Source organism: Pristiophorus japonicus, chromosome 4, assembly GCF_044704955.1.
Source record: "Pristiophorus japonicus isolate sPriJap1 chromosome 4, sPriJap1.hap1, whole genome shotgun sequence".
NCBI lineage: Eukaryota > Metazoa > Chordata > Chondrichthyes > Pristiophoridae > Pristiophorus > Pristiophorus japonicus.
In genome coordinates, this window is record NC_091980.1 from 214,033,792 (window position 1) to 214,059,961 (window position 26,170).

Genomic DNA, 26,170 nt, shown 5'->3' on the forward strand with positions numbered 1-26,170 from the left:
ATAATGGTATAATCATACACCATGAGGTTTCGATACCCAATATTTGACACATTGGGTTGGAACATATATAGCGGGTCTCACATGGAGATCTTCAGCACTAATTTCATTCCAGTGAGAAATGCTGTAACGATCATATACATTGTATTGATTCCATATCCTTGTATTTCAAAATGCAGTCTGTAAAATGAAATTCCTGTCTTATAAGTTAATTATGTACAGAGCTGTGAAGATCTATTTGCACAATACTATCCATATCAAATATACACATTAAACCTGGCAGCTCAGAATGTTTTTGTAAGGCACTTAAAAATAGTTGTCCTGCAAATGTTACTATTGCCTCAGAGAGGAATTTCCCAGATTTTGTCACCCCAAATTGGCCTTGTTTTTTTTGCCTTTCCCAGGAGATCACATGGTTTTGGGTGAGGTCGAATGCATCTGTTGTGATACACAAGGTAAACGGCGAGAGCATGCAGAAATTAAGCGCAGACAGCAGAGAGAATGTGCGGCAAACCAGTGCCATCCACCCCTTCCCTCAACGACTATCTGTCCCACCTGTGACAAAGTCTGTGGCTCTCGTATTGGACTGTTCAGCCACCAAAGAACTTAATTATTATAGTATTAATTCTGCTATGAAGAATTTTTATTCTCCTCTTTAGTTTTCCCACATAATCCTCTGGCGGAGGGGAGGAGCAGGCAACCTGTTCTGCAGCTTCTGCTGATGCTGTTCTGAAACAATCACCAAGGGATGCACAAGAGCAACCTGGACCAACTTACTTGGCATTTTTTTCTCCCCTCTCTTACAACCAAATCCTATTAAAGGTTGGAGGATTGAAATTTCAATGAGTATTTGCATATCAAATGAATACGCAACTTACTAATTCTAGACGGACAACAGGTAACTGATGTTTTGTTGGCCGGATGTAGCAATGGTCTGCGAACTGTGAAATGTTTGCTATATCCCCTGCTGTAGCCTAGAAGTAGCCACCAGTGTAGAAATTCAGAGCTACTGTGACCTTAACTGCCACTGATAGCGAAGTGGTCCTTCTGATATAAGGCTCGAGCTCTTGCTGCAGCAGGTGGTAAAACTCTGTGACCACCTCCTTGCTGAATCGTAGCTTTCTAAGGCACTTCTCTTCGGACAAGTGAATATATGAGAACTGTTCCCGGAAAACTCTGGGAGGGTAAGGCCTTCTGTTGTGACATCTGCGGCCCCCCCCCCCCCGCCCCTGTGCCCCTTCGGCATGATATGTCTCTGGAGCCGCCGCCTAAAAGTAGATGCTGGATGGCAAGGTGCATTGCCAGGACAGCCCCCATGACTAAGTGAAAGCAGCAGGTCCAAGAGTTGTGAGAAATGCAACAAAGCAACTATGTTCACAATTTGAACGTATTCAAAACAATCTCTGGGAAGGTAGCAATCAATCTGACCTCCCAATGACCCGGTTGCTCATTGCCTTATATATCGCCGCACCAATACCATTTCTGAATGCTTGGTTTTGCTGACGTGATTAGCGTCAAAGGGTAAATGCAGCAAAAACAATCAATATTGTCATGGGGCACTAGTGGTGCGTTGCACATTCGCAGACGTCACGGTCTCATTGGCGCAGCTTTCACTGGCGCTAAGTTTTTGCGCCACCGCTAAAACACTGTACAAGTTGGCGACTGGCACAAATATCGCTGCATCCGGGCGATAACCTTTTAGTGTCCCAGTATTGCGCTTCGCCAGCACTAACAGGTGGCGTTAATCTATTTAATTTCTCGCCCCAATATATGAAGAACCCATCAATGTTAGAAATAGCCAAGTTAAGGCTATCTATGGTCACTTTAATACTCAGGACAGACTGTAAACAAATATGGTGGGTATATTGCGTTTTATTAGAGTTTAAGACGGAATATAACAGATTAGTTATACAGCAAAAATATAACAACATAAAAAATAGGAACAGGAGTAGGCCATATGGCCCCTCGAGCCTGCTCCGCCATTCAATAAGGTCATGGCTGATCTGATAATGAACTCAGCTCCACTTCCCAGCCCGCTCCCCATAACCCCTTATCGTTTAAGAAACTGTCTATTTCTGTCTTAAATTTATTCAATGTCCCAGCTTCCACAGCTCTCTGAGGCAGTGAATTCCACAGATTTATAACCCTTTAAGAGAAGAAATTTCTTCTCATCTCTGTTTTAAATGGGCGGCCCCTTATTTTAAGATCATGCCCTCTCGGTCTAGTCTCCCCCATCAGTGGAAACATCCTCTCTTTGTCCACCTGGTCAAGCCCCCTCAATCTCATACGTTTCAATAAGATCACCTCTCATTCTTCTGAATTCCAATGAGTAGAGGCACAACCTACTCAACCTTTCCTCATAAGTCAAACCCCTCATCCCTGGAATCATCCGAGTGAAATTTCTCTGAACTGCCTCCAAAGCAAGTATATCCTTTTGTAAATATGGAAACCAAAACTGCACGCAGTATTCCAGGTATGGCATCGCCAATACCCTATATAGCTGTAGTAAGACTTCCCTGCTTTTATACTCCATCCCCTTTGCAATAAAGGCCAAGATACCACTGGCCTTCCTGATCACTTGCTGTACCTGCATACTAACCTTTTGTGTTTCATGTGGCACTTTGCAATCTTTCTCCATTTAAATAATAACTTGCTCTTTGATTTTTTTCTTCCAAAGTGTATGACCTCACACTTTCCAACATTATATTCCATCTGTCAAATTTTTATTCACTCATTTAGCCTGTCTATGTCCTTTTGCAGATTTTGTGTGTCCTCCTCACACACATTGCTTTTCCTCCCATCTTTGTATCGTCAGCAAATTTGGCTACGTTACACTCAGTCCCTTCTTCCAAGTGGTTAATATAGATTGTAAATAGTTGGGGTCTCAGCACTGATCCCTGCGGTACCCCACTAGTTACTGATTGGTTCATTCTCTGGTTGGCATTTATGCTGACTCTGTTTTCTGTTAGTTAGCTAATTCTCTATCCATGCTAATATATTACCCCCAACCCCGTGAACTTTTATCTTGTGCAGTAACCTTTTTATGTGGGACCTTGTCAAATGCCTTCTGGAAGTCCAAATACACCACATCCACTGGTTCCATTTTATCTACCCTGTTCGTTACATCCTCAAAGAACTCCAGCAAATTTGTCAAACATGACTTCCCCTTCATAAATCCATGCTGACTCAGCCTGACCGAATTTTGCTTTTCCAAATGTCCTGCTACTGCTTCTTTAATAATGGACTCCAACATTTTCCCAACCACAGATGTTAGGCTGACTGGTCTATAGTTTCCTGCTATTTGTTTGCCTCCTTTTTTAAATAGGGGCGTTACATTTGCAGTTTTCCAATCTGCTGGGACCTCCCCAGAATCCAGGGAACTTTGGTAAATTACAACCAATGCATCCACAATCCCGTGACAAGTAGCTGATACCAATCCAATTGGACAAACGGCTGGTGCACAAGAGCAGTTCTCTGGCTTGTGGCCCCTCTTTCTCTCATCTAGAGCCTTCTTCAGTAAAGCATGGGATCACTCTCAAAGTGTTCGACCAGCCCAACATCTGTATCACTCTCACCTCCCCTATTTGCGGGGGACAGCCTTGAGGAGGTTACTTTCATGCTCTTTTTAGGGGTGGGCCTGAAATGGGATATTGAGAAGACCTTTTAACCTATAGAGATTCCCCATAAAAACTCAATATCCAATGGGGTTCAAGTTCTTTGTCTTGATCTTGAATCAAAGCCCTCCCCAAAGATGTCTCATGATCTTGTCCACATGTCTGTTCTGTTTATACTTTTCCAGGGTTTCTTCTTTTGGAATTTGTGTCTTATCTGTCTCGTCCCTATCCTCTTTGGTACAATCATGAGGCCCAAACCAGAAAATTGTTCTACTTCAAATCAGTCGTTACCTGCTTTATGACCGAGCAAACTACTTTCTGTTTACGTTAACTTCCCCAACTTCCTTCCATTATAAGTCTTTCTATGCTCATTAACTTTTAATTATTTTCGCAATCAGTTCTGTTAATCTAACTCTAATTCCTACTTTAGCATTATAATTTGATTGTTAATAATAGTTGGTTAAATTAACGATAGATAAACAAAGTTGATGTCTTAACTTGAAAACAACAGATAATGGTTGTCATAGTGCAGAGTGCTACAACATCTCAGCAGGGAAACAAAACATTAGGGGACTGAAACTGCCCACTGCCTGAAACAAGCCGCACATATCACTCTTGAAGTGTTCCAGCCGCTCCAATGCATGTGGTTACCAAACCGGAGAAATTCAGTACTTTGTGCTATTTTTTTTTATAAGAGCGGGGCAAAAGTGGCCTCATCATCAGAGCAGAAGTGGGGACGGGACGGAGTAGCCATCACTAGCGGCGCTGAAGTGGGGACAGGTCAGAGTAGTCGACGCTTGAAGTCATCAGTGCTGCATCAGTTAAAGGGGAAGAGCTGCTACGAACTCTGCAGCTACTTTAGTGGCAAACACTGGGTCACCAGGTAGGGTTTCAGCTAGGCCTGTTGGCGGCCCTGCCGAACCTGCGGCCATAATTTGTCAATCCGACCTGGCAGTTGGCTGACAAAGAAAAATAACATGGCATCGCCACCTCCCCTTTAAGGGCGGCCGCACCATCAAGTCACACAAAGGGTACCAACAGCAAATCTGTCGGGGGCACCGACCGGCGGCGGCACCGCTCCTCAGGGCAATTACCCACGCAGCATTTTCAGGAAGGGGTCAGCGCCTGCACGCCGTGGCAGGAAAACAGATGGAGCAATCCCCTACACCGCTCCAAACCTGAGGAAGGGCATTTAAAAAAAAAATGGTGGCCCCTCCAGGGAGACTCGGCAGCCAGTCCACCCCGACCCATGGCCGCCACTTTCAGGAGGTCAGGGGCCTTATAGAAAGGGGCAATTTTGGACCCTAGAATTTATAAGCATTTATCTAGTCTGAGGAGACTCATCATCTCCAGTTCAACACAACCATGTAAGCACAGCATTCTTCGTCTCCCAGTATTATTCGCTTAACCATATACATTTTGTACACTCTTGATTTCTAACATCAGTTATACTGGAAAGGTTTAACAACAGGATTTAAAACAACCTTATTTAGGCTCAAACTGTAGTGTTACTTTAATTTGGCACACTACTTGTTCCAGTTCTTAGCTTAAGGTACTATTTTACAATTCTACTCTCAAGTGTAGTAAAATTAGTTTTCAGTATATGGGATCTCTTAACTTCTTTGCTCTTTTAGACACTTATTATCCTGCTGTTTATTTCCATGCTGGATTTTTTCTAGTGCACAACAGTTATACTACATGGGAATAACACAGTTCTGAATAAGTTAATCACCTTTTGTGTTGATCTTTGTCACAATACCATAGGGGAACAAATATTATGCTGGCTCGCTTGTTTTCTATCTGGTTTCTACTTGGGTTGTCACTTCCTCAAAGAAGTCCAGGAGTTTGATCAGTAAGGATCTTCCCCTCTGAATCCATGTTGACTGTTGTTTACTAAGTTATTGTTATACAGACAATTGTCCATTTTATTCCTGATAAATCGATTCCATTATTTTACATAGAACTGAAGTTATTCGTGTTTGCTTTGTCACCTTTTTTTGAATACAAGCACCATATTAGCCAGTATTTAATCTGATAGCACACCTCTCCCACCCTGTGTCCAGTCACTCCCTCATGATGACCAATGCCTCAAGTCTCCCTCAGCATTCCAGCATAAATACTATCTACCTCTGGGACTTTACTTGTTTTAGCCCTTTTAAGCTTCTCTGGGATTTCCATCATTTATATCAAAGTCATTGATTTTATTTAGGTTGTCCCTGTTTGGCAGGAGCATGTCTATTTAGGGGTACACTTATTCAGCAAAGGTTTGCTGATTCTTGGTATGTATTTATCCTACATGCTCAGCATTATCCGTTTATAAATGTTTCTCATGTACTCAACTGAAGTGTTGAACATCCTCCTCCAATCAATTTGCTGTTCCCTCCTTTCTTTGAATTTAGTTCTTTTAAAATTATATATACACCTGAATCGCATATCATGTTAAATGTTATCATTCTATGATTGGTGTCCTCAATAAATGCTATGATAAAATAATCCAGGCTAAATGTATAAAAATGAAAAATCATTCCGGTTGTGGGCTTCCCGCAGGTGGTTGCCTGAAAAAAAAAGATGCGCATTTACCTTCTGCTCAGGCGCCCACCAGCGATTGCAGTTTTAGGCCTCTTCTGCATGCGCATCGGAGCATGTGCACGTCTGAATGTATGTAGAGCTGGAGCCACTTGGGACTGGACACCCAATCAAGGTAAAGGATTCTCATTCATATTAATGGGAACTCTGTAAGTAGAAGTTCTCATTATTATGAATGAGAATCCCCAGTCTCCCACACCCCCAACACCAAAACACATAAAAAAAAAGGAAAAAAACCTCACATATTTAACATTAATTTAAATTAAAGTTAATAAATGTGTTAGAAAAAATATATATTTTTCGGCTTTTAAAAAAGTTTTGTAATTAGAGTTTAAAATAAACTTACCTTAGTGGGCAGGGTTTTTAAAACATAAAAATGTGTTTTTAAATTTTATTTTTATATGTTTTAAAACTCTTAAGCTGGTAAAAGTAGGCTGTGTGCCGGCTTTTACCAGACGCAAGAGTTTTAAGGATATTCACTGAGCAAGAGATGGGCAAATAGTGCAATCTCACCCACGCGAATGTCCTTGCCGCCGAGAACTTGACCGATCAGAAAAAACGGCTTTTGGCGCATGCGCATTGCGCTGAAAACCGGCTTTTGCGATGCCTCCCAGTGTCCATACACACTCCGTACGGACCCGGGGAGGCCGGAATTTCAGGCCCAATAATTATTTTTGATGTATACAACAAGAAAAGATGGTACTTTGTTAATATTTATGGCCTGCCATTTGTATGCATGCATAATGTTTCAACTTAAATAACACTGACCTGAAGTTGAGAGAGAGATTCCTGAAGGCTTGGAGCTGTCACAAGTAAGGCACCCTTCTTTTTCAAAGTGAAACAAATAAATTGCCACGTTCTTGGAATAAAAGTAAGCATCATTATTTCAATAACTGCATTGAATGGCTGAATTTCAGCACTAATTGAACACACAACCACTTTGCCAGGTAATACAATATTTTACCTACAAGTTAAAAAAAATTACATCAATCTTGAATTCTTGTCTGTAGTAAGATGTTTATTTATTTGAATAAGTATTATTATAACTATCAATTTTGTGACATACAATTTGTTTTATTCCATGCAGGTATGAAGTATGACTGATCATCCAAAGAAAAAGTAGGTTAGAGGATAGTAGAATGCACCAATATAAGCAGAACAAATTTAATAACTTTTGGTAGTGAAGGAGCTGCTACAATTAAAAGATGGCATAAATACTGTATTCAAATGGTTGCAGCCTGCTCATATGTCTATTAAAACAACGATTATACAAAATTCGTAATTGTAATAACAGATACATTTCCTGTTTCGAATATGATATTGGCAGAGGCAGCTACAAAGACAACTGGAAGTGGGTGAACTTCTGTTCAGACTCAGTAAAATAGTATAGAATCTTTAAAATAGCTTATGAGACAAAACATACATTCGTTTTGTTTTTAAAAAAGAGCACAATGATGTAGTTTGTCCCCATAATTTCCCTTGAAAACCTCAGGCTACAGGAAGAAAGAAGACTGCAGAGTAAGCTCTCCTGCCACCCCCCCCAGCCCCCCCTCCAAACCCGCCTCCCACAGCTATATTTAAAAAAATCTAATTTACGAGATAGTGTATTTGAAATTCATAAAAAGGTTTCACTGATGTTACATAGCAGTCGACCCTGCATATTAAAAATACCAGTTTGGCATGTAAAACGTTTGTTATGTGTGGATGTTTGTTTAACATGGGATTGACTGTTTTTCCACTTTTCTGATTGAAAATGAATAGCAGCTTGAAAATGAATAGCAGCTTTATAATACTGTGTGATGTCATTACGATCGACACAAACATTATAATCCAGAGAGCAAAACTCCAACTGCCAGAAATCACATTTTTGTGTGTATAGAAATAAGAATCTGGTGCATCACATTTGATTCCCAATTTCTGTGTAAATAGTGTGGAAAGAGGAGCAGCCAGGAAGCAAAGTGCAGAGTGTGTGGGAGGAGCAGCTAGGACGCAGAGGCAATGGTGACAGATCAGGAACCCTCCAAAAGTAAGGAAGAGCAGCATATATGTTCTGAATTGCAATATTTATTTCCAGTTACGTATAATATTGTAAATGGGTAATCCATTTGTGATATGCAAGTGGTATTATCACAGTTGCATTAGATTCAAAGTGGGAGATTTAAAATAATTGTTATAGTTAGGGATTTGTTAAAACTGAGTAAATATTAAACAGGGACTACTGTACAAAATCATACAAATTTTGGAAGTTGTCAAGAAAATTCAGTACGCAAAGAGTTAATATTCAACTGAATGAAAAAAAAAAGAAGACTTTCACAATTATAATTACATGTACAGTTCCCCTTTAATGCCTATGTTAAACAAACCCATTTGTATCAAACACAGTGGGCTTTGTCATGACATGTTCTGATGCAGCGTCATTGGGGGCCCACTAATAAAAGAGTGTAGGTATCAGAGGAACAATTCTTAACAAGTAGTTTTCTTGAAAGCAGCATAGGTCTATTGACATTTTTAAAATATATTTAAGATGATTATTGGTTTCAGTAATCAAATTGACAAGTAAAACAAAAAACTACTGAAGAAGAAACAGCACTACAGTTAATGGTATAAAATAAAATTTGTTATTTGTATAGAACTTTCTGTTTCGGGATTCTTCTTGTTAATACAAGTTCTCCAGATGAATCACACAAGAAACCAAGCCCATTATATGCTTTAGACGCTGGGATTTGTGAAATCATTGAAAAAAAGTGATATCTGTGAACTGTGTAAATACCTGGGGTTAGTTATTTAGCTTAACTACATTTTTTCTCAGTCCTTTGCTTGTTCTTTTGAGTTTTAGCGATGGTCCTAAAATATCCTAGATTTATTCATATTCCTTGTGGTCCAATTCCACCCCCACCCCGGCAACCAATCACCCCTGATTTTCTTTTGCTTTTGATGCTAAAAATATAATATGAAAAAAAGCTGTATTTTTAAATTGGAAATAAGAAATTACTTTAATGATCCTTATCTATAAACAGGTTCTATATACACAGGAGTATAAGCAAGACTTTAAAAGAAACCACACTTTGTGATTTGGAGCACTTTCTACTGAGCACACAGTTCATTTCCAGATTCTTCATAGTTCACTGTCTGTGAAGTGCTTTGGCATGTCCTGAAGTACTGATAAGATGCTATAAAAATGCAAGATTTATCTATGCACAAAAGTAGTATCAGAATTCTGGAAGATGGGGTTCTTGCTGCAGGATCTTTGATTTGTGTATAAACAAGTACATTTGAATAATGCTTTTAGTGGAGTGTCAAATGTTCTCTCTCGTACCTCCGAACATCATTATATAAAACTTTCTTCACGTACTCTATGCCTTTCTCAGTCTTCCTACATCATTTGTTTCCTGTGCTCATTTATTTTACATCGGATATACGACACAGAAACAAGTTATTCAACCCAACCAGTCCATACCGATGTTTTCGCTCCACTTGAGCCTCCTCCTGACTTTCCTCATCTAAATCTATTAGCATAACCCACTCGCTCATTTGCTTGTCTAACCTTCCCTTATTTCTATCTTCCTCCTAATTCAGTGTTGGAGGAGTGTTAGGTGCGTAATAGGAAAAATAACACATGGAGGAGATTGGGAGGGATAAGGCCATGGAGGGATGTGAAGGTGAGCATGAGAATCTTATTTTAGTTTTCTGGGGCTTAGTAAGGGCAGGGTGCTTAGTGCAGCCAAGAACATGGATGGTGATGGTTAGGAATATTTCCAGTTTATGGAGAATGAAAGTGCGTGGGGCAGTAAGGAAAGCATTTGAGAAAGACAAGACTTAGGGTTTTGGTAAAAAATGAAAAATGGAAAATGGAGGCTTCAGATGTTCCAGACATGAAAAAAATCTGATGTGGAGGAAACGGATCAAGATTCCACACCTGTGGGCTTAGCCCGACATGGCAGATGGGGATGTCTATGGGAGTGTATGATTACAGTACAGATTTAGAAAGATTACATTTACAGTATGTATTGAACAATTCACTGTAAATGGAAGCTCACAGCTGTTTGCAGGAGGCATAGAAGGTGACTTTGGTTTTGCTGACATTTACTTGGAGTTTTAGCTTATCCAAATCTTATTGCGAGCTAAGTAGTTGGAGAGAGTAGTAACAACCTGAGGTCAATGAAGGAGACAGAGACAGAAAAGCAGAGCTGAGTATTTCAGGCCTCTCCATATATCATGTTGCAGATGGGCTCAAGAAGGAACAAAAAAGATCCCAAAGCAATTGGGCTGGATTTCTCTTCTTTTCATCTAATGGAGTTTAGTTTGAATGAAGATCTCGTGAGAGATGCTCAAGTTAAACTGTTAAATCCTTGTAAAGCATATGTATTTACTGGTAGAGGCAGGCTAGTTCATTAATACCAGCTTGAGTTAGGGACCGGTCAAAACTGAAAGACGAAAACAGACTGATGTCACGGTTTTTGAACCATTAATGAAGACTTGAAAGACAGCTGTAAACAAAGTGTCTCCTAGGGATTCAGGTACTGGAAGGCAAAAAAATTGGAAAGGTAATTGAAAGGCTGTTAATTAAAATCTGGCAAGTATAGTTTCTGACACCTGTTTAGTTGAATGACACCGTTGAAATCTATGTGGATGAATGGATTACCTTGACAGGTCCTGTCAAAGAGGATTTCTGTGATACTTTAAAGGAATTTAAGATCAAACATTGTTCAATTAAATCAGATGATAATGGACGATTTTTGAAAGTGGTTCAAACATTCCAACTGATCTTCAGGAGTTGAGACAGTATTTGAAGTTGAAAAGTTAGGTTTAAGAAAAGTTGGGATAAATTCTATGATTCTATCAAAAATGGAATCAAATACTTTTATAAAGTGCAGCACAACAGTTAATTTAATAGCCTAAATTCTAGTCATAGAGAGAAAGTACAGCAATAACAGCAGAGAACTGCAATACATTCCAGCTTAGCTAAAACTTGAAAGGAAGGAAGATGGCCGATAGACACCAACATGCTGCCGAAGTCACCAGAGTATGCAAGAGGAAAATAAAACTCTCCGAGGCAAAGGAGCCTAATTCTGAAGTTTAAAAAAGTTGTATGATTTTATGCTCACGTCACAAAGGAACAGCTTTAACATTTGAGATCTACCACTGGTATGTTGAAAACAAACTGTAAAATAAATCTGTACTATGATCTTGGATATCAAATATAATTGTCATACTGTTACTCAAAATTATGACGGGTTCTGATAGTTTCTCCCTATCTACTCTCTTTCCACTGGCAGGAGGGTCAGTAGCTAGAGCACATAGATTTAAGATAATTGGCAAAAGAAGTGGTGGGAGGGAGTTGAGGAGAATTTTTTTTTTACGCAGTGAGACGTTATGATCAGGAACACATTGCTTAAAAGGGTAGTGGAAGCACATTCAGTCGTAACTTTCAAAAGGGAATTGGATATATGCTTGAAGAGAGTAATATTTATAGGACTATGGGCAAAGAGCAGGGAAATTAAATTAATTGGATAGTTATTTCAAAGTGCCGGCACAGGTACGAAGGGCGGAATGGCCTCCTTCTGTGTCACAAGATTGTAAATTATGTGAAACACAGCTATGGCTGATATATTGTGATACATTTTTAATTATTGTTGCAATTATGATTTAGGTTCTGTTGATTACTATTAATTATCAGTTAACTTGCTTATTATACTAATATTTAACCTCATTGTGGTACTAATCATATTGTTGCAGCGGTAGTTAACTAATATAATTTTAGTCAATGTATCCACATTTCTGATTCAGTCTTTGATGCCTCTGGAAAGTGTTGGTTATGGTACGCTTCAATCAGTGATGTACTGCAGTCCTGCTGTTTACAGATCTGGCTTGCTAAACAATAAATGTCATTTTGACTGTGGTATGCGGCACAGTTTGAAGCGAGATAAGTTAGGCATCAGATGTGAAACTCTCGACACAATTAGTAAATCCCAGTCTAATGTTTTAAAGTTTGGTCTCAGGTTGTGGGCAATTCTGGCAAGGCTTCATCTATTGCTCTTATCTACCTGCACCAGAGAAAGTAGTGGTGGGCCACTTAATTAAACCATAATACTTGTAGATGGTGATGAGGCTCCCACAAAGGTGTTAGGTAGGAAATTCCAGGATACTAACCAATGATGATGGAACAGCGACATGAGTCCCAGCCAGAATGGTTTCTAATATTTATAAGTTAAAATAAAAGGGAGGTGGTGGTGGGGACAATGTCCCCTCTAATTTTATTTGGGTGCGCGGGCCCCTAAAATGGGCTCGTGACCCAAATTTCCGCGCAATCACGCTTTTTCCATTCAATAGCCTGCACGGGACCTCCAGGTTGCTTGCGCGCTTAATGGGAACATTGGGTGGGGACAGCAAGTCCAAAACCCTTCAACTAATGGGCCAGAATTTGCAGTCGGAGGTGTACCTCCAGATTACGCCTCTGTCCTGAAAAAAAATCCGAACCTACCTGCTAGCTCCCAGGCTTCGGAGACTTTGGGCCCTGGGTATGCAGGCATATGCCTGCCTAAAGGCCCAAGGATCCCAGGGATGCAGGTGGTTCAGAAGCATCCCTGGGATTACGTTGGCCTGGTCCTCCTATCAGAAAGGAGGATTCCTTAGTTGCTTATGGAGTGTCCTTATACGAACAGAGAATGCGTATAGAAATCCCTAAATAATTAAATAATTTACACAACTGGAATAAAAATAAATGTTCCCATTTTCACATTTAATTAAAAGTCCCGTTAGTGAAGCATTTACAATAAAAATTTAAATTTTTGAAAAATAACTTTAAATAGGGACAGTGGCAACGTAGATACAAAATTGGCTGAGTGACAGGAAACAGAGAGTAGTGGTGAATGGTTGTTTTTTGGACTAGAGGAAGGTACACGGTGACATTCCCCAGGGGTCAGTACTTGGATCACTGCTTTTCTTGATGTATATTAATGACTTGGACTTGGAAGTAGAGGACACTAATTCAAAATTTGCAGACGACGCAAAACTTGGAAGTATAGTGAACAGCGAGGAGGATAGTGATAGACTTCAAGAGGACATAGACAAGATGGTGGAACGGGTAGCTACATGGCAGATAAATTTAATGCAGAAAAGTGCAAAGTGTTACATTGTGTTAGGAAGAACGAGGAGAAGCAATATAAACTAAAGGGTACAATTCTAAAGGGGATGCATGAACAGAGAGACCTGGGGGTATATGTACACAAATCGTTGAAGGTGCCAGGGCCAGTTGAGAGAGGGTTTAAGAAAAGCATACAGGATCCTGGGCTTTATAAATAGAGGCATAGAGTACAAAAGCAGGGAAGTTATTATGAACATTTATAAAATACTGGTCCGACCTCAACTGGAGTATTGTGTCCAATTCTGGGCACCAGACTCCAGGAAGGATGTGAAGGCCTTAGAGAGGGTGCAGAAAAGATTTACAAGAATGGTTCCAGGGATGAGAGACTTCAGTTACATGAATAGACTGAAGAAGCTGGAGTTGTTCTCCTTAGAACATAAGAGCATAAGAAATAGGAACAGGAGTAGGCCATACGGCCCCTCGAGTCTGCTCCGCCATTCAATAAGATCATGGCTGATCGGATCATGGACTCAGCTCCATTTCCCCGCCCGCTCCCCATAACCCCTTATCTCCTTATTGCTTAAGAAACTATCTATTTCTGTCTTAAATTTATTCAATGTCCCAGCTTCCACAGCTCTCTGAGGCAGCGAATTCCACAGATTTACAACCCTCAGAGGAAATTTCTCCTCATCTCAGTTTTAAATGGGCATCCTCTTATTTTAAGATCATGCCCTCTAGTTCTAGTCTCCCTCATCAGTGGAAACATCTTCTCTGCATATACCTTGTCAAGCCCCCTCATAATCTTATACATTTCGATAAGATCACCTCTCATTCTTCTGAATTCCAATGAGTAGAGACCCAACTGAGTCAACCTTTCCTCATAAGTCAACCCCCTCATCCCCCAGATCAACCTTCTCTGAACTGCCTCCAAAGCAAGTATATCCTTTCGTAAATATGGAAACCAAAACTGCACGCAGTATTCCAGGTGTGGCCTCACCAATACCTTAGCTGTAGCAAGACTTCCCTGCTTTTATATTCCATCCCCTTTGCGATGGGGAGAGAAGGTTGCAAGGAGATTTGATAGAGGTGTTCAAAATTATGATGGGTCTAGACAGAATAGATAGAGAGAAACTGTTCCCGTTGGCGGAAGGGTCAAGAACCAGAGGACAGAGATTTAAGGTGATTTGCAAAAGAACCAAAGGCGACACGAGGAAAAACATTTTTACACATCGAATGATTAGGATCCCAAATGCACTACCTAAGAGGGTAATGGAGGCAGATTCAATTTTGTGGCTTTCAAAAGAGATTTGGACAAGTACCTGAAGGAAAAAAATTGCAGGACTACGGAGAAAGGGCGGAGAAATGGGACTAGCTGATGTGCTCTTGCAGAGAGCAAGCAAATATGTGAAATGAGTAAAGGAAATAAAATAATCATGGAAGATTTCAACAACCCCCAAATAAACTGGAAAGTAGTGGCATCAAAAGGGGCACTGAGAATGGAGTTTTTAACTATTTGTGGAGGACTCCTTTCTTACCCAGTATATAAACCAAGTCCACAAGAGAGGGAGCACTGCTGGATCTGATAATAGGAAATGAACCAGAGCAGTTAAGAATTAGGAGCAGGAATAGGCCATTCGGCCCCTCGGGCCTGCTCCACCATTCAATAAGATCATGGCTGATCTTTTACCTCAATCCACTATCCCCATAATCCCTTGATTCCCTTAATTTTCAAAAATCTATCAATCTCTGTCTTGAATATACTCAAAGAATGAGAGGCCAAAATTGCTGGCCTTACTGCGCACTACCACTGACATTCCTCCTCAAGTTGCACCCAGTACCAGTTTCGATTTGGTCTGGAGCGGGCGGGAGGGTAGAACCGCCGGAAGCCACCCGTTGACGTCTCCTGCTCTTGCACGGAAAGGTGCCATGGGGACAAGTCACGCCCGCAGTCATCCCTCCCTCTCCCACGGCACCTTCCCGTGCAAGCGCAGGAGCTGCAACACCTGCCCTTTGCACTCCTCCCTTTCCACTATCCAGGGTCCCAAATATCACTTCCAGGTGCACCGGCGATTCATTTGCGCTACTTCCACGTCAGTATAGTCGCGGTGCGTCGTCGTTCCTGTTCCTCCTCCTCCTCCTCCTCCTCCTCCTCCCTTTTTTTTCTCCTTGGCAGTTGGTCATTATCCCATCATTCACATTCTATCTCAACTAATGTTTTTCTAACTCCTGACATCAGCACTTGAATTTGGGCCATCATCCCTTTTGTCTCTCCAATCTCTCACCTTCCAACCGATCACAGACTTTCCCTTTTGTTCTTTCTTCCCCTCCCCCTTGCAGTGCTTGTTAAGAACACTTTTCAAACTCTCTCCAGTCCTGACAAAGGACCCAAAACGTTAACTCTGCTTTCTCTCCACAGATGCTGCCTGACCTGTTGAGATTTCCAGCATTTTCTGTTTTTGTTCCAGATTCTAGCATGCACAGTATTTTGTTTTTGTGATTCTACTTCTTGATTTTCCGAGCCAAGATCCTTTCTCGCAACTGTCTTTATCCATCCTTTATTATCGGGGCTACCCCTCTTCCTTTTCCATTTTTCCTATCACTTCTAAAAGTTAAGTATCCTGGAATATTTAGTTCCCAACCTTGGTCACTTTCCAACCACGTCGCTGGAATGGCTATTAGATCAAACCTATTAATTTCTATCTGCGCTATTAATTTATCTATTTCGTTCTGAATGCTTCACACATTCAGCTATAGTGCCTTTAGCTTTGACTTTTTTCTCTTTTTCCCTGATGTCACCTTAGTCAGTAATGCCCTATTACCTTCATTACTCTCTCTGTCCCTTCCTGACCCACACTGCTTAATTTTACCCAAACTCTGCTCTGCCCTAGAACCTTGACTTTTCTCTTACTGCTTTTAAATTTATTCTTTCCTGACACTCGTTCTATGTTTCTGCACTGGACCAAACCGCAAGAATATCGTCTCCATCTCTGCTGCAAAAGTTTATTTTTCCTTTTAACTGCGGCTGTGTCCCTGCTGAACTGGTTCTGTTTTTTCAGCTCTGCTGGCTAATTGCTAGCAGCTCCTGGTTCACTCGAGCTACCTGTTTTCAGCTTTGCTGGATGCTGGCTGTGGTTCTCCAGCAATCTATCGCAATTCAAAAACCTGCGTCAACTTTGCCATCATCTTTTTGCACCGCTACCGACTCTCCTTCCTATAGTACATCCTCGAACTCTCTACACTTCTGGACTGCACTTGCCTGCTTTGGAAACGGTTAGCTGATGCTTTGTGCTGGCCCATCCTGTTCCTGTCGGCTTTGTCCTTCCATTGGACCTCTGACTTTAACCCTGGTCTACCCACAATTGCATCCCATTAATTACTACATTTAAAGGAGGCCTATGTAACTTCAGCTTTTCCCGTGTCCATTCACGTGCACACTTTGGTTCCCGCTCTGGATCAGAGCTATTCAATACTTTTCCACTTTTCCCCCTCTTTCCTTTTCTCTTTATCCCTCCTTGGCCGTTACTCCAATCCTTCATTACTCTTCGACCATCCTACTCTCCTGCCTCCATCCCAGGCTTGACTCCCTCCTCAATAAGCCTACAGCTTCCCTTTGTGCCTCTCTTGGCATCCTACGAAAGGCCCATCAAGGCACTCATCACTGCCTCCTTATGAGCAGCAACCCCACTGTCCCATCCTACTCCTTCGCCAACCACCTGCCCAGTGCGCCCCCTAGGGGCTAATTTTGCTAATCTCCTCCTTGTCCAACTCACCCCCTACCCCAGCGCTGACCCTGTGGATGCTGCCGGTGGGGCAGCCATCACTGACACTCTCCACATCTCCCTCCAAAATGTCAGTTCGCTTGCGAACAAGGCCCTTCCCATCCATGAGCTTATCGTAGATGATGGCATCGACATCATGGCTCTGACGAAAACGTGGTTGAGGGGCGATGACATCTTACCCTTAAATGAAGCCTCCCCACCTGACTATACCTTCCACCACCTGCCCGCTCAGACCGCCATGTGATGGTGGTGTGGCTCTCATCAGCAGATCACACCTGGGTCTGCCCCCCTACTCCTCTGGCACTTTCTCCTCCTTTGAGCATCTCACCGTTTATTTAATATTCTCGTTCACTATTGCCCATCCAAGTACCAGGAAAATTTTATTAGCGATATTTCTTCACTATTTTCCTCCCTCTGCACTGAACGACTTCTCATCCTGGATGATTTCAACCTCCATCTCAATTCATCGTGCTCTCTCTCCTCTGAGTTCACTAACCTCCTATCCTCCCTTAATGCCATCTCAGACCACTTCCTCGTGTCGTTCTCCACCCACATCCTCCTTCCATCCCACCAACCCTATTTCCTTCTATGTCCGTTCTGGAAAAAAACTCTCTCGACTCTCTTACATAGAAACATTGAAATTTACAGTGCAGAAGGAGGCCATTTCGACCCATCGTGTCCACACCGGCCGACAAAGAGCTGCACAGCCCTCGGTCAGCAGCCCTGAAGGTTACATATAAACCTACGAACAATGAACAATGGCGGAAAGGCAAAGAGCACCCAGCCCAACCAATCCGCCTCACACAACTGCGACACCTCTTACACTGAAACATTCTACACTCCACCCCAAACCGGAGCCATGTGATCTCCTGGGAGAGGCAAAAGCCAGATAAAAACCCAGGCCAATTTAGGGGAAAAAAATCTGGGGAAATTCCTCTCCGACCCATCCAGGCGATCGAAACTAGTCCAGGAGATCACCCTGGCTGTATTCAATTCCTTGCAGTACTTACCATTATATCTGCACGGCCAACAAAAGGTCATCCAGTCTAATCCCAATTACTAGCTCGAGGTCCGTAACCCTGCAGGTTACGGCACTTTAAGTGCCCATCCAACCAGCTCTTAAAAGTGGTGAGGGTTTATGCATCCACCACTCTTCCAGGCAGTGAGTTCCAGATCCCCACAACCCTCTGCGTAAAGAATTCCCCTGCCTCAAATCCATGCTAAACCTTCCACCAACCACCTTAAAACTATGCCCCCTCGTAATAGACCCCTCCACCAATGGAAATAGGCCCTGACTATCTACTATGTCCAGGCCTCTCAATATTTTGTACACCTCAATGAGGTCTCCTCTCAACCTCCTCTGTTTCAATGAGAACAAACCCAGCCTATCCAATCTGTCCTCATAACTAAGATTCTCCATTCCAGGCAGCATCCTAGTAAATCTCCTCTGCACCCTCTCTAGTGCAATCAAATCCTTCCTATAATATGGCGACCAGAACTGCATGCAGTACTCCAGCTGTGGCCTAACCAAAGTATTATACAATTTAAGCATAACCTCCCTGCTCTTATATTCTATGCCACGGCCAATAAAGGCAAGCATTCCACATGCCTTCTTAACCACCTTATCCACCTGGCCTGCAACTTTCAGGGATCTGTGGACAAGCACTCCAAGGTCCCTTTGTTTATCTACACTATTAAGTGGCCTACCGCTTAATGTGTATACCCTTTCCTTATTAGCCCTCCCAAAGTGCATTACCTCACACTTCTCGGAATTAAATTCCATTTGCCACTGGTCTGTCCATCTGACCAGTAGATCGATATCCTCATGCAGCCCATAAAGATAAACGCCAGCTTCTATTCTCCAAAGTCTTTTTAAACCCCTCTCCCCAGTCTCCACCCTCACCTCCGACAATAATTGTGTGGAGCTCATAGACTTCTTTGTTTCTCAGATTGAGACCATCCGTTCGGCCGCCTCTGTCTCTTCCTTCTCCTTCTCCTAGCCCACCGGGCCAAACTTTCTCGAATGATCCCCCCCCCCCACCCCCCAAACTAGCCCTGACCTCACGCCTTTCTCCAGTTTCTCTCCGATCTCCCCTCATGACCTTTCCGAGCTCATCATCAGACCCACTTCCTGCTCCCCTGACCCTATTCCCACCAAACTGCTGACCACCCAACTTCCTTTTCTGGCTTCTGTGTTAGCTGACATTGTGAACGGTTCTCTCTCCTCAGATACTGTCCCCCACTCCCTCAAATCTGCCGTCATCACCCCTCTCCTCAAAAAAACAACTCTTGACCCCTCTGTCCTAGCAAACTACCGCCCCATCTCCAACCTCCCTTTCCTCTCCAAAGACCTTGAACATGTTGTCGCCTCCTAAATCCGTGCCCATCTTCCCCGCAATTCTTTGTTTGCATCCCTCCAATCCGGTTTCCACACCTGCCACAGTACTGAAATGACTTTCAAAGTCACAAATGACATCCTTTGTGACTGTGACAAAGGCAAACTATCCCTCTTCGACCTTCTTGACTTGTCTGCAGCCTTTGACATGGTTGACCACTCCATCCTTCTCCACAAGGCCTCTCCACCACCGTCCAGCTAGGTGGGACTACACTGGCCTGTTACATTCCTTTCTATTTAATCATAGCCAGAGAATCAATGGCTTCTCTTCCCACCCCTGCATCATTACCTCTAGTGTCTCCCAAGGATCGATCCTTGGCCCCCTCCCATTTCTCATCTACATGTTGCCCCTTGGCATCAGTTTCCACTCTACCTCACTACCACTTCTCTTGGCCCCTTCATGGTCTCTTAATTGTCAGACTGCTTGTCCGACATCCAGTTTTGAAGGAGCAGAAATTTTCTCCAATTGAATATTGGGAAGACTGAAGCCATTGTTTTTGGCCCCCGCCACAAATTCCATTCCCTAGCCAGTGACTCCATCCCTCTCCCCAACTTCTGTCTGAGGCTGAACCAGACTGTTCGCAACCTTGGTGTCATATTTGACCGTGAAATGAGTTTACGACCACATATCCGCAGTATAACTAAGACCGCCGATTTCCATCTCCATAAAATCGACCATCTTCGCCCTTGCCTCAGCTCATCCACTGCTGAAGCCCTCATCCTGCCTTTGTTACCTCTAGACTTGATTATTCCAATGCACTCCTGGCTGGCCTCCCACATTCTACTCTACGTAAACTAGAGGTGATCCAAAACTCAACTGCCCGTGTCCTAACTCGCACCAAGTCCCACTCACCCAGCACCTCTGTGATCACTGACCTGCATCGGCTCCCAGTTAACCAATGCTTCGATTTCAAAATTCTAATTTTTTTTTTTCAAACTCACTCTATGGCCTCGCCCCTCCCTATCTCTAATCTCCTCCAGCCCCACAACCCCCCAGCCCTTCCGAGATGTCTGCGCTCCTCTAATTCTGCCTTCTTGAGCATCCCTGATTATAATCGTTCAACCATTGGTGGCCGTGCCTTCTGTTGCCTAGGCCCGAAGGTCTGGAATTCTCTGCCTAAACCTCTCTGCCTCTCTTTCCTCCTTCAAGATGCTCCTTAAAACCTACCTTTGACCAAGCCTGCCCCGATTTCTCCTTATGTGCCTCGGTGTCAAATCTTTTATCTCATAATACTCCTGTGAAGCACCTTGGGATGTTTCACTATGTTAAAGGCACTATTTAAGTACATGTTATTATTGTTGAACATCTAGGCAGCAGCGATTATAACATAATAAGGTTAAGATAAATATTGAAAAGGACACAAGACAAAGATTTACTTATAATATATTGGAAAAAAAGCAGATTTTAAGGGAATGAGAATGGAACTAGGGAATATAAACTGGAAACCTTTCCATGTTGTTTCCTTCTCTTGCTCTGAAATGCCTATTGACAGGATGACTTCAGGTGATATCATTCTAGTTTGGCCTCCTCAAAACTTGGCCTCTGTAAATTTGTTCCCCAGTCACATAAGTTGTGATCCCAGTTATTCCAAATGTTGTTAATCTGAATTAGCAGGCTGATCTGGTTCAGATGTCAATTGTTACTCTCTGCTTCAGAACTTAAACAATACTGAATCGTTCAATTATATTTTTCATTCTTAAACTGTTTACCTGATTTGTTCCTCTTTGTCTAGAAAATATTCGAAGACATTGTTCATAACTATAACATCAGCACTCTTAAGCAAAGACCCACGAGTACAAATATCAGCACAGACAACCTGAAACAAAAACAGTGCAAAGTTACATCATTCATCCCAGAATGTAACTCTGACATTGTCACACCATTAAGAAATACTAATGATTTCATGGTTCAACTTTCTTTTTTTGTTCTCAAAAGATATTAGTGATGGAGCATGGAACGGTTCCCATTTCAGGCACCAGTGTTGGCATCAAGCAGTTCCAGCTGAGTCACGTCACAGCCAGAGGCAGAGTAAAGTTACATTTACTCTGTCAACATTACTCAGCCCCAAACTGAGAAGAGCACCTCGAATGCATCACAGAGATAATTCTTCCTTCTATTTTGCACAGCAGCCATCCTGTGGCCTAAGTGAGACTGCCAGGTAGTACTAAATTAGCGACAGTTTTGTGCTACAGATCCACTAGGAACTGGATTTCAGCCCAAACTCATTTCTAGTATGACACTTTTAGCTAGCAGACAGAGACTTTCATCACATCTGACTGGACTGGATTTGAACCCAGGTCCCAGAAAGGAAAGACCAGTGTGTAAACCACTATGTCACCCAGTTTCATAATTCAGTTTTCTAGTGGCATTGTGTTACAAATTCAGGTCTGCTGTAGATGTCTTCTCAGGCTCAGTGGTGGCATTCATTCCCTATGGAGTCTGAACTTTATGCGAGTTGATTCACGCAGCCTACATCTACATGTATGATAGCATAACCTAGGGATAGAACAATAGCATCCCTTTGTGATCTGGAACAGATGGTTATGTTTTTCATACATGCATTTCTTCAATTTCCCCAATAGCAGACCAATTTACCACTAGGAGGTGCAAGGCTGGTTACAAATTATTAAGCTGTAATTAATTAATTCCAAGTTAATGGGAGGATACCCAACAACATTATGATCGGTTTCATTTATTTCCATCAATACAATTTGTCTTTGTGTAAAAATAGTGAACACGTAATGCTATGTCACTTCAGTGGGTTATCTTGATTGACTTAAAAGCTAATTTCTTAACACTCCTCTCCTCACAACCCTTTCCTAGCCACCAACTTTTGCAGCTGTTTTTAAAAAAAAATATTTTTCATTAAAATCTGACTCCAGTGTCAGCTTTTAGTTGAACTATCTACCCAATCCATCAAGAGTGGAATCAATCTGCCTAACTTGGCAATGGCCCCTGTTGAGTTCAAATCAACAGAGATGTTGCAGGAGAAATGGGCGTTATCACCAAAATGCTAAACTGCCTTTCTTTTTCTCTGGGATTTTGGTCCAGACACCCCATCTGAAACCTAATTTACATTTGCCAGCCATGTTGCTCTGTGAATTTTTCTTTTTTCGTTCCTGGGATCTGGGCGTTGCTGGCAAGGCCACCATTTATTGCCCATCCCTAATTGCCCTCGAGAAGGTGATGGTGAGCTGCCTTCTTGAACTGCTGCAGTCCTTGTTGGTGAAGGTACTCTCGTAGTGCTATTAGGGAGGGAGTTCCAGGATTTTGACCCAGCAGCGATGAAGGAACGGTGATATATTTCCAAGTCAGGATGGTGTGTGACTTGGAGGGGAAATTGCAGATAATGGTGTTCCCATGCACCTGCTGCCCTTGTCCTTCTCGGTGGTAGAGATTGTGGAGGTGCTGTTGAAAAAGCCTTGGTGAGTTGCTGCAGTGCATCTTGTCAATGGTACACACTGCAGTCACGGTGCACCGGTGGTGGAGGGTAGTGGATGGGGTGCCAATCAAGCAGGCTGCTTTGTCCTGGATGGTGTCGAGCTTCTTGAGTGTTGTTGGAGCTGCACTCATCCAGGTAAATGGAGTATTCCATCACACTCCTGACTTGTGGCTTGTAGATGGTAGCTCTCAAGAATTAAAACCTCGAGAGCTAAATAGTAACATTTTTAACATGTATTATACCACAGTTCCTTGTGGCAACATAAGTCTCAAACCCTGAAATATAACACTTTAATTATCTTTTTCCATGCCAGATATATACAATATATATTATATACACTTTAGCACCATTATTAAATAATGTATAAAAAAATGAAACGTCTACTGATTGTGGGCATTGCTTTATGTTGAATGCTTTCATACTATTGCAACTTTAAGAACACAATGCTTTCAGTCATACCTGCACTTTGTCACTGAACTGATACTTTTCTATCATCACTTGCTGTAACTGACAGAAATCTGCATTGATCTCCACTCCTATAATCTGAGAAGCAGCACTATACAGGTAACCCTGGGTACAAAAAAATACACATAATGTATCAGTTGAAAGTTGTGGTTGTTGAAAGGTCAATGTGCAAGGTGTAAGCATTCTCTATGCAGAATGTGAAATTGATATTATTTTGCATTGTTTCCAACCTTATTTTTATAAAATCAGAAGGGATGAATGAAAAGTTGTATAAAATCTCTAAAACTCTAAACAAAATGCCAGATTCTGTAGCAGGAAAGATATGGAAGGCAAGGAAAAGCTGCAGGAAATATTAAACTAAATTGCCTGCCCCTAATAGTAGTAAAGTGTTAGATTTTACAAAAAATATCAATATGTGGTATGATGAACTGTACCCCAAATAGAACTGCTCCTAGCCTAGAGCCAACATCAATAAGAATTTTTCCTGAAAGATCTGGCAGCACATGATGAAAAAGGAACTTGATCTCCAGTGGGGAGAAAGAATGAGAAATAAAAGCTATAAAATAAAAGAAAAAAACATTGTTAAGTTTTCCAACAGCACTGACCGCAAGAACAAATGGTTCACCAATATTGTATTGTATCCTGGGGTTAACAGCTATTTTAAAAATTTGATTCGTAGAATTAAACTTTATTTGGGTTCCAGTACCACTAAACACTCACATCAGGTATGATGCAGAGTACAGCTCTCTCTACTCTAGGCAATTAATGTGCCTTGTCCTCCATCTTAGAACAGAAGCCACAACAGCACCATTGGAATTTCCACTTTCGATGCTAAAAATTCTTATACTGCCTATGGTTAATGCTATATTTACTTTGCCATGCTGTAGCTGTTGGTGACAGCATGGTTAATTAAACAAAGGAGTTCACCAAAATAGTGGTTCGTACTGCACCTCTAGATGTGGAACCACCCTCAACTGTAATAGAACGACTGCCAGAGGCAGCCATGTTTTTTGACTGCTGTTGAGGTGTGCTGCATGCCCTGCCTATGCAAGCTAGTTAAGCTATGCCTCACTTGCTAGTTTGTAAATAGGTTTTTGAGAAGATACTGTGGTCATAAACAGTGTCACAATTTAAAAACAGCAGCGTATACACAAGCATGCTGTTCTGTCTGCTGTGAAATCTATCCCACAATATCAATGGATGGTTCTCAAAGCCCAGCTGATTATTTTTCTGTCATTTTAAAAAGGAAGTTTTAATCTTGTTTTAATTGGCAATGTTTCTGACACTCAGCTTGAAATGGAACAAAACTTAACCCTATAGGCGCGGTTATTGGGTTTAAAATAAAAAGTGAGAAATATATTGGGTTGGACTTGCTATGCACAGACTCCATTTGTATCTGTAAATAATTACACAACTAACCCAGTGGTGCTGTTTTATGTGATCCACAGCTCAAGCAGTAGTTTCTGCTCATTTTCCCTTTTTCACACAAGGAATCAATCAGATCATCATCGAATAAGAAAGCATCAATATGAACAGTGGGTTCTGGGTTCTGTTGTGTCTGAAAAAGCATAATACGTATAATATCATCAATTCAGATGTTTGTAAAATTCAAGTTGAGTGTTCTATATATTAAACAAATAAACATGAAGTTGTGGGAAAACTAGTGCAGTCCCCAAGAAAAAACAGACAGCATAGTCTGTGGGAACTTACAAAACATTATGTTGGTCAGCTCTGAAAAGAATAAAAGTTGCAAAATTACCTTTTTGAATGCCAAAGGTTCAGAACTGAGCATTGCTCCTATTGGCAGGCAACCCCGGAGATCTTCTGCAATGCTTCTGAGAAGGATTTCATTGTTGTCTGCACAGTATTCATCAAAGTCATCTGGAATTAATTTTTCATAATGCACAGTAGGAAACATTAAACCAAAACATCCTAGACATTGTTGGAAGCAAATATGTACATTTTTCTAAACAAATATTTGCAAAAAGTGCAAAATCTCACCAACTCTCAGACTGTTCATCACTAATCTTAAGTAATATTAAAGAGATTCCGTAATTGTTCAGTGAGTTAATCTATTGAATAGCTGAGCCATACAGAAGCAGGAAGGTTCAGTACGCAGTCTGTGCTGACTTAGCTAATCTTAGCCAAAGCAGCGGTAGGAGGATTATAATTAGCTTCAGCACTCAGAGAAAAGAAACAGCCAGCATTCCTGTTTCTGGTAGCTATGCAGTGACTTTGGGATAGGATAGGATCAGATTGACTTTGATTTGCTCTGTAGTCAAATACTCTACCAACTTCCTTTTCTGGCTCCCATGTTAGCTGATATTATAAGCAGTTCTTTCTCCTCAGGTACTACCCCCTCTCCTTCAAATCTTCCGTCTTCATCCCCTCCTCAAAAAATCAACCCTTGACCCCTCCGTCCTTGCAAACTATTGCCCCATCCCCAACCTCTCCTCTCCGAACTCCTTGAACGTGTTGTCGCCTTCCAAATTCATGCCCATCTTTCCCACAACTCCATGTTTGAATCCCTCCAATCAGGTTTCCACCCCTGCCACAGTATCGAAACGGCTCTCATCAAAGTCACAAATGACATCCTATGTGACTGTGACAAAGGTAAACTATCCCTTCTCATTCTCAACTTGCTTGCAGCCTTTGACACGGTTGACCACTCTATCCTTCTCCAAAGCCTCTCAACCGCCATCCTGCTGGGTGGGACGACACTCGCCTGGTTCCATTCTTATTGATCTATTTGTAGCCAGAGAATCACTTGCAATGGCTTCTCTTCCCGCTCCCGCATCGTTACCTCT

The 26,170-nt window shown here is 41.8% G+C and overlaps 1 protein-coding gene across 1 annotated transcript in view; it reads right to left on the reverse strand.

The window, feature by feature from the left end:
* The window catches only part of LOC139262294 (uncharacterized), a 39,818-nt gene that overhangs the window by 364 nt on the left and 13,284 nt on the right, over positions 1–26,170 (reverse strand). The window contains exons 2-7 of the mRNA XM_070877447.1: positions 25,123–25,244; positions 24,783–24,921; positions 23,798–23,919; positions 23,358–23,468; positions 21,166–21,272; positions 6,966–7,056 (exon numbers count right to left, since the gene is read on the reverse strand). Of these exons, the coding sequence (XP_070733548.1) occupies positions 6,966–7,056; positions 21,166–21,272; positions 23,358–23,468; positions 23,798–23,919; positions 24,783–24,921; positions 25,123–25,244 (692 nt within the window). The remainder of the gene's footprint in view (positions 1–6,965; positions 7,057–21,165; positions 21,273–23,357; positions 23,469–23,797; positions 23,920–24,782; positions 24,922–25,122; positions 25,245–26,170) is intronic.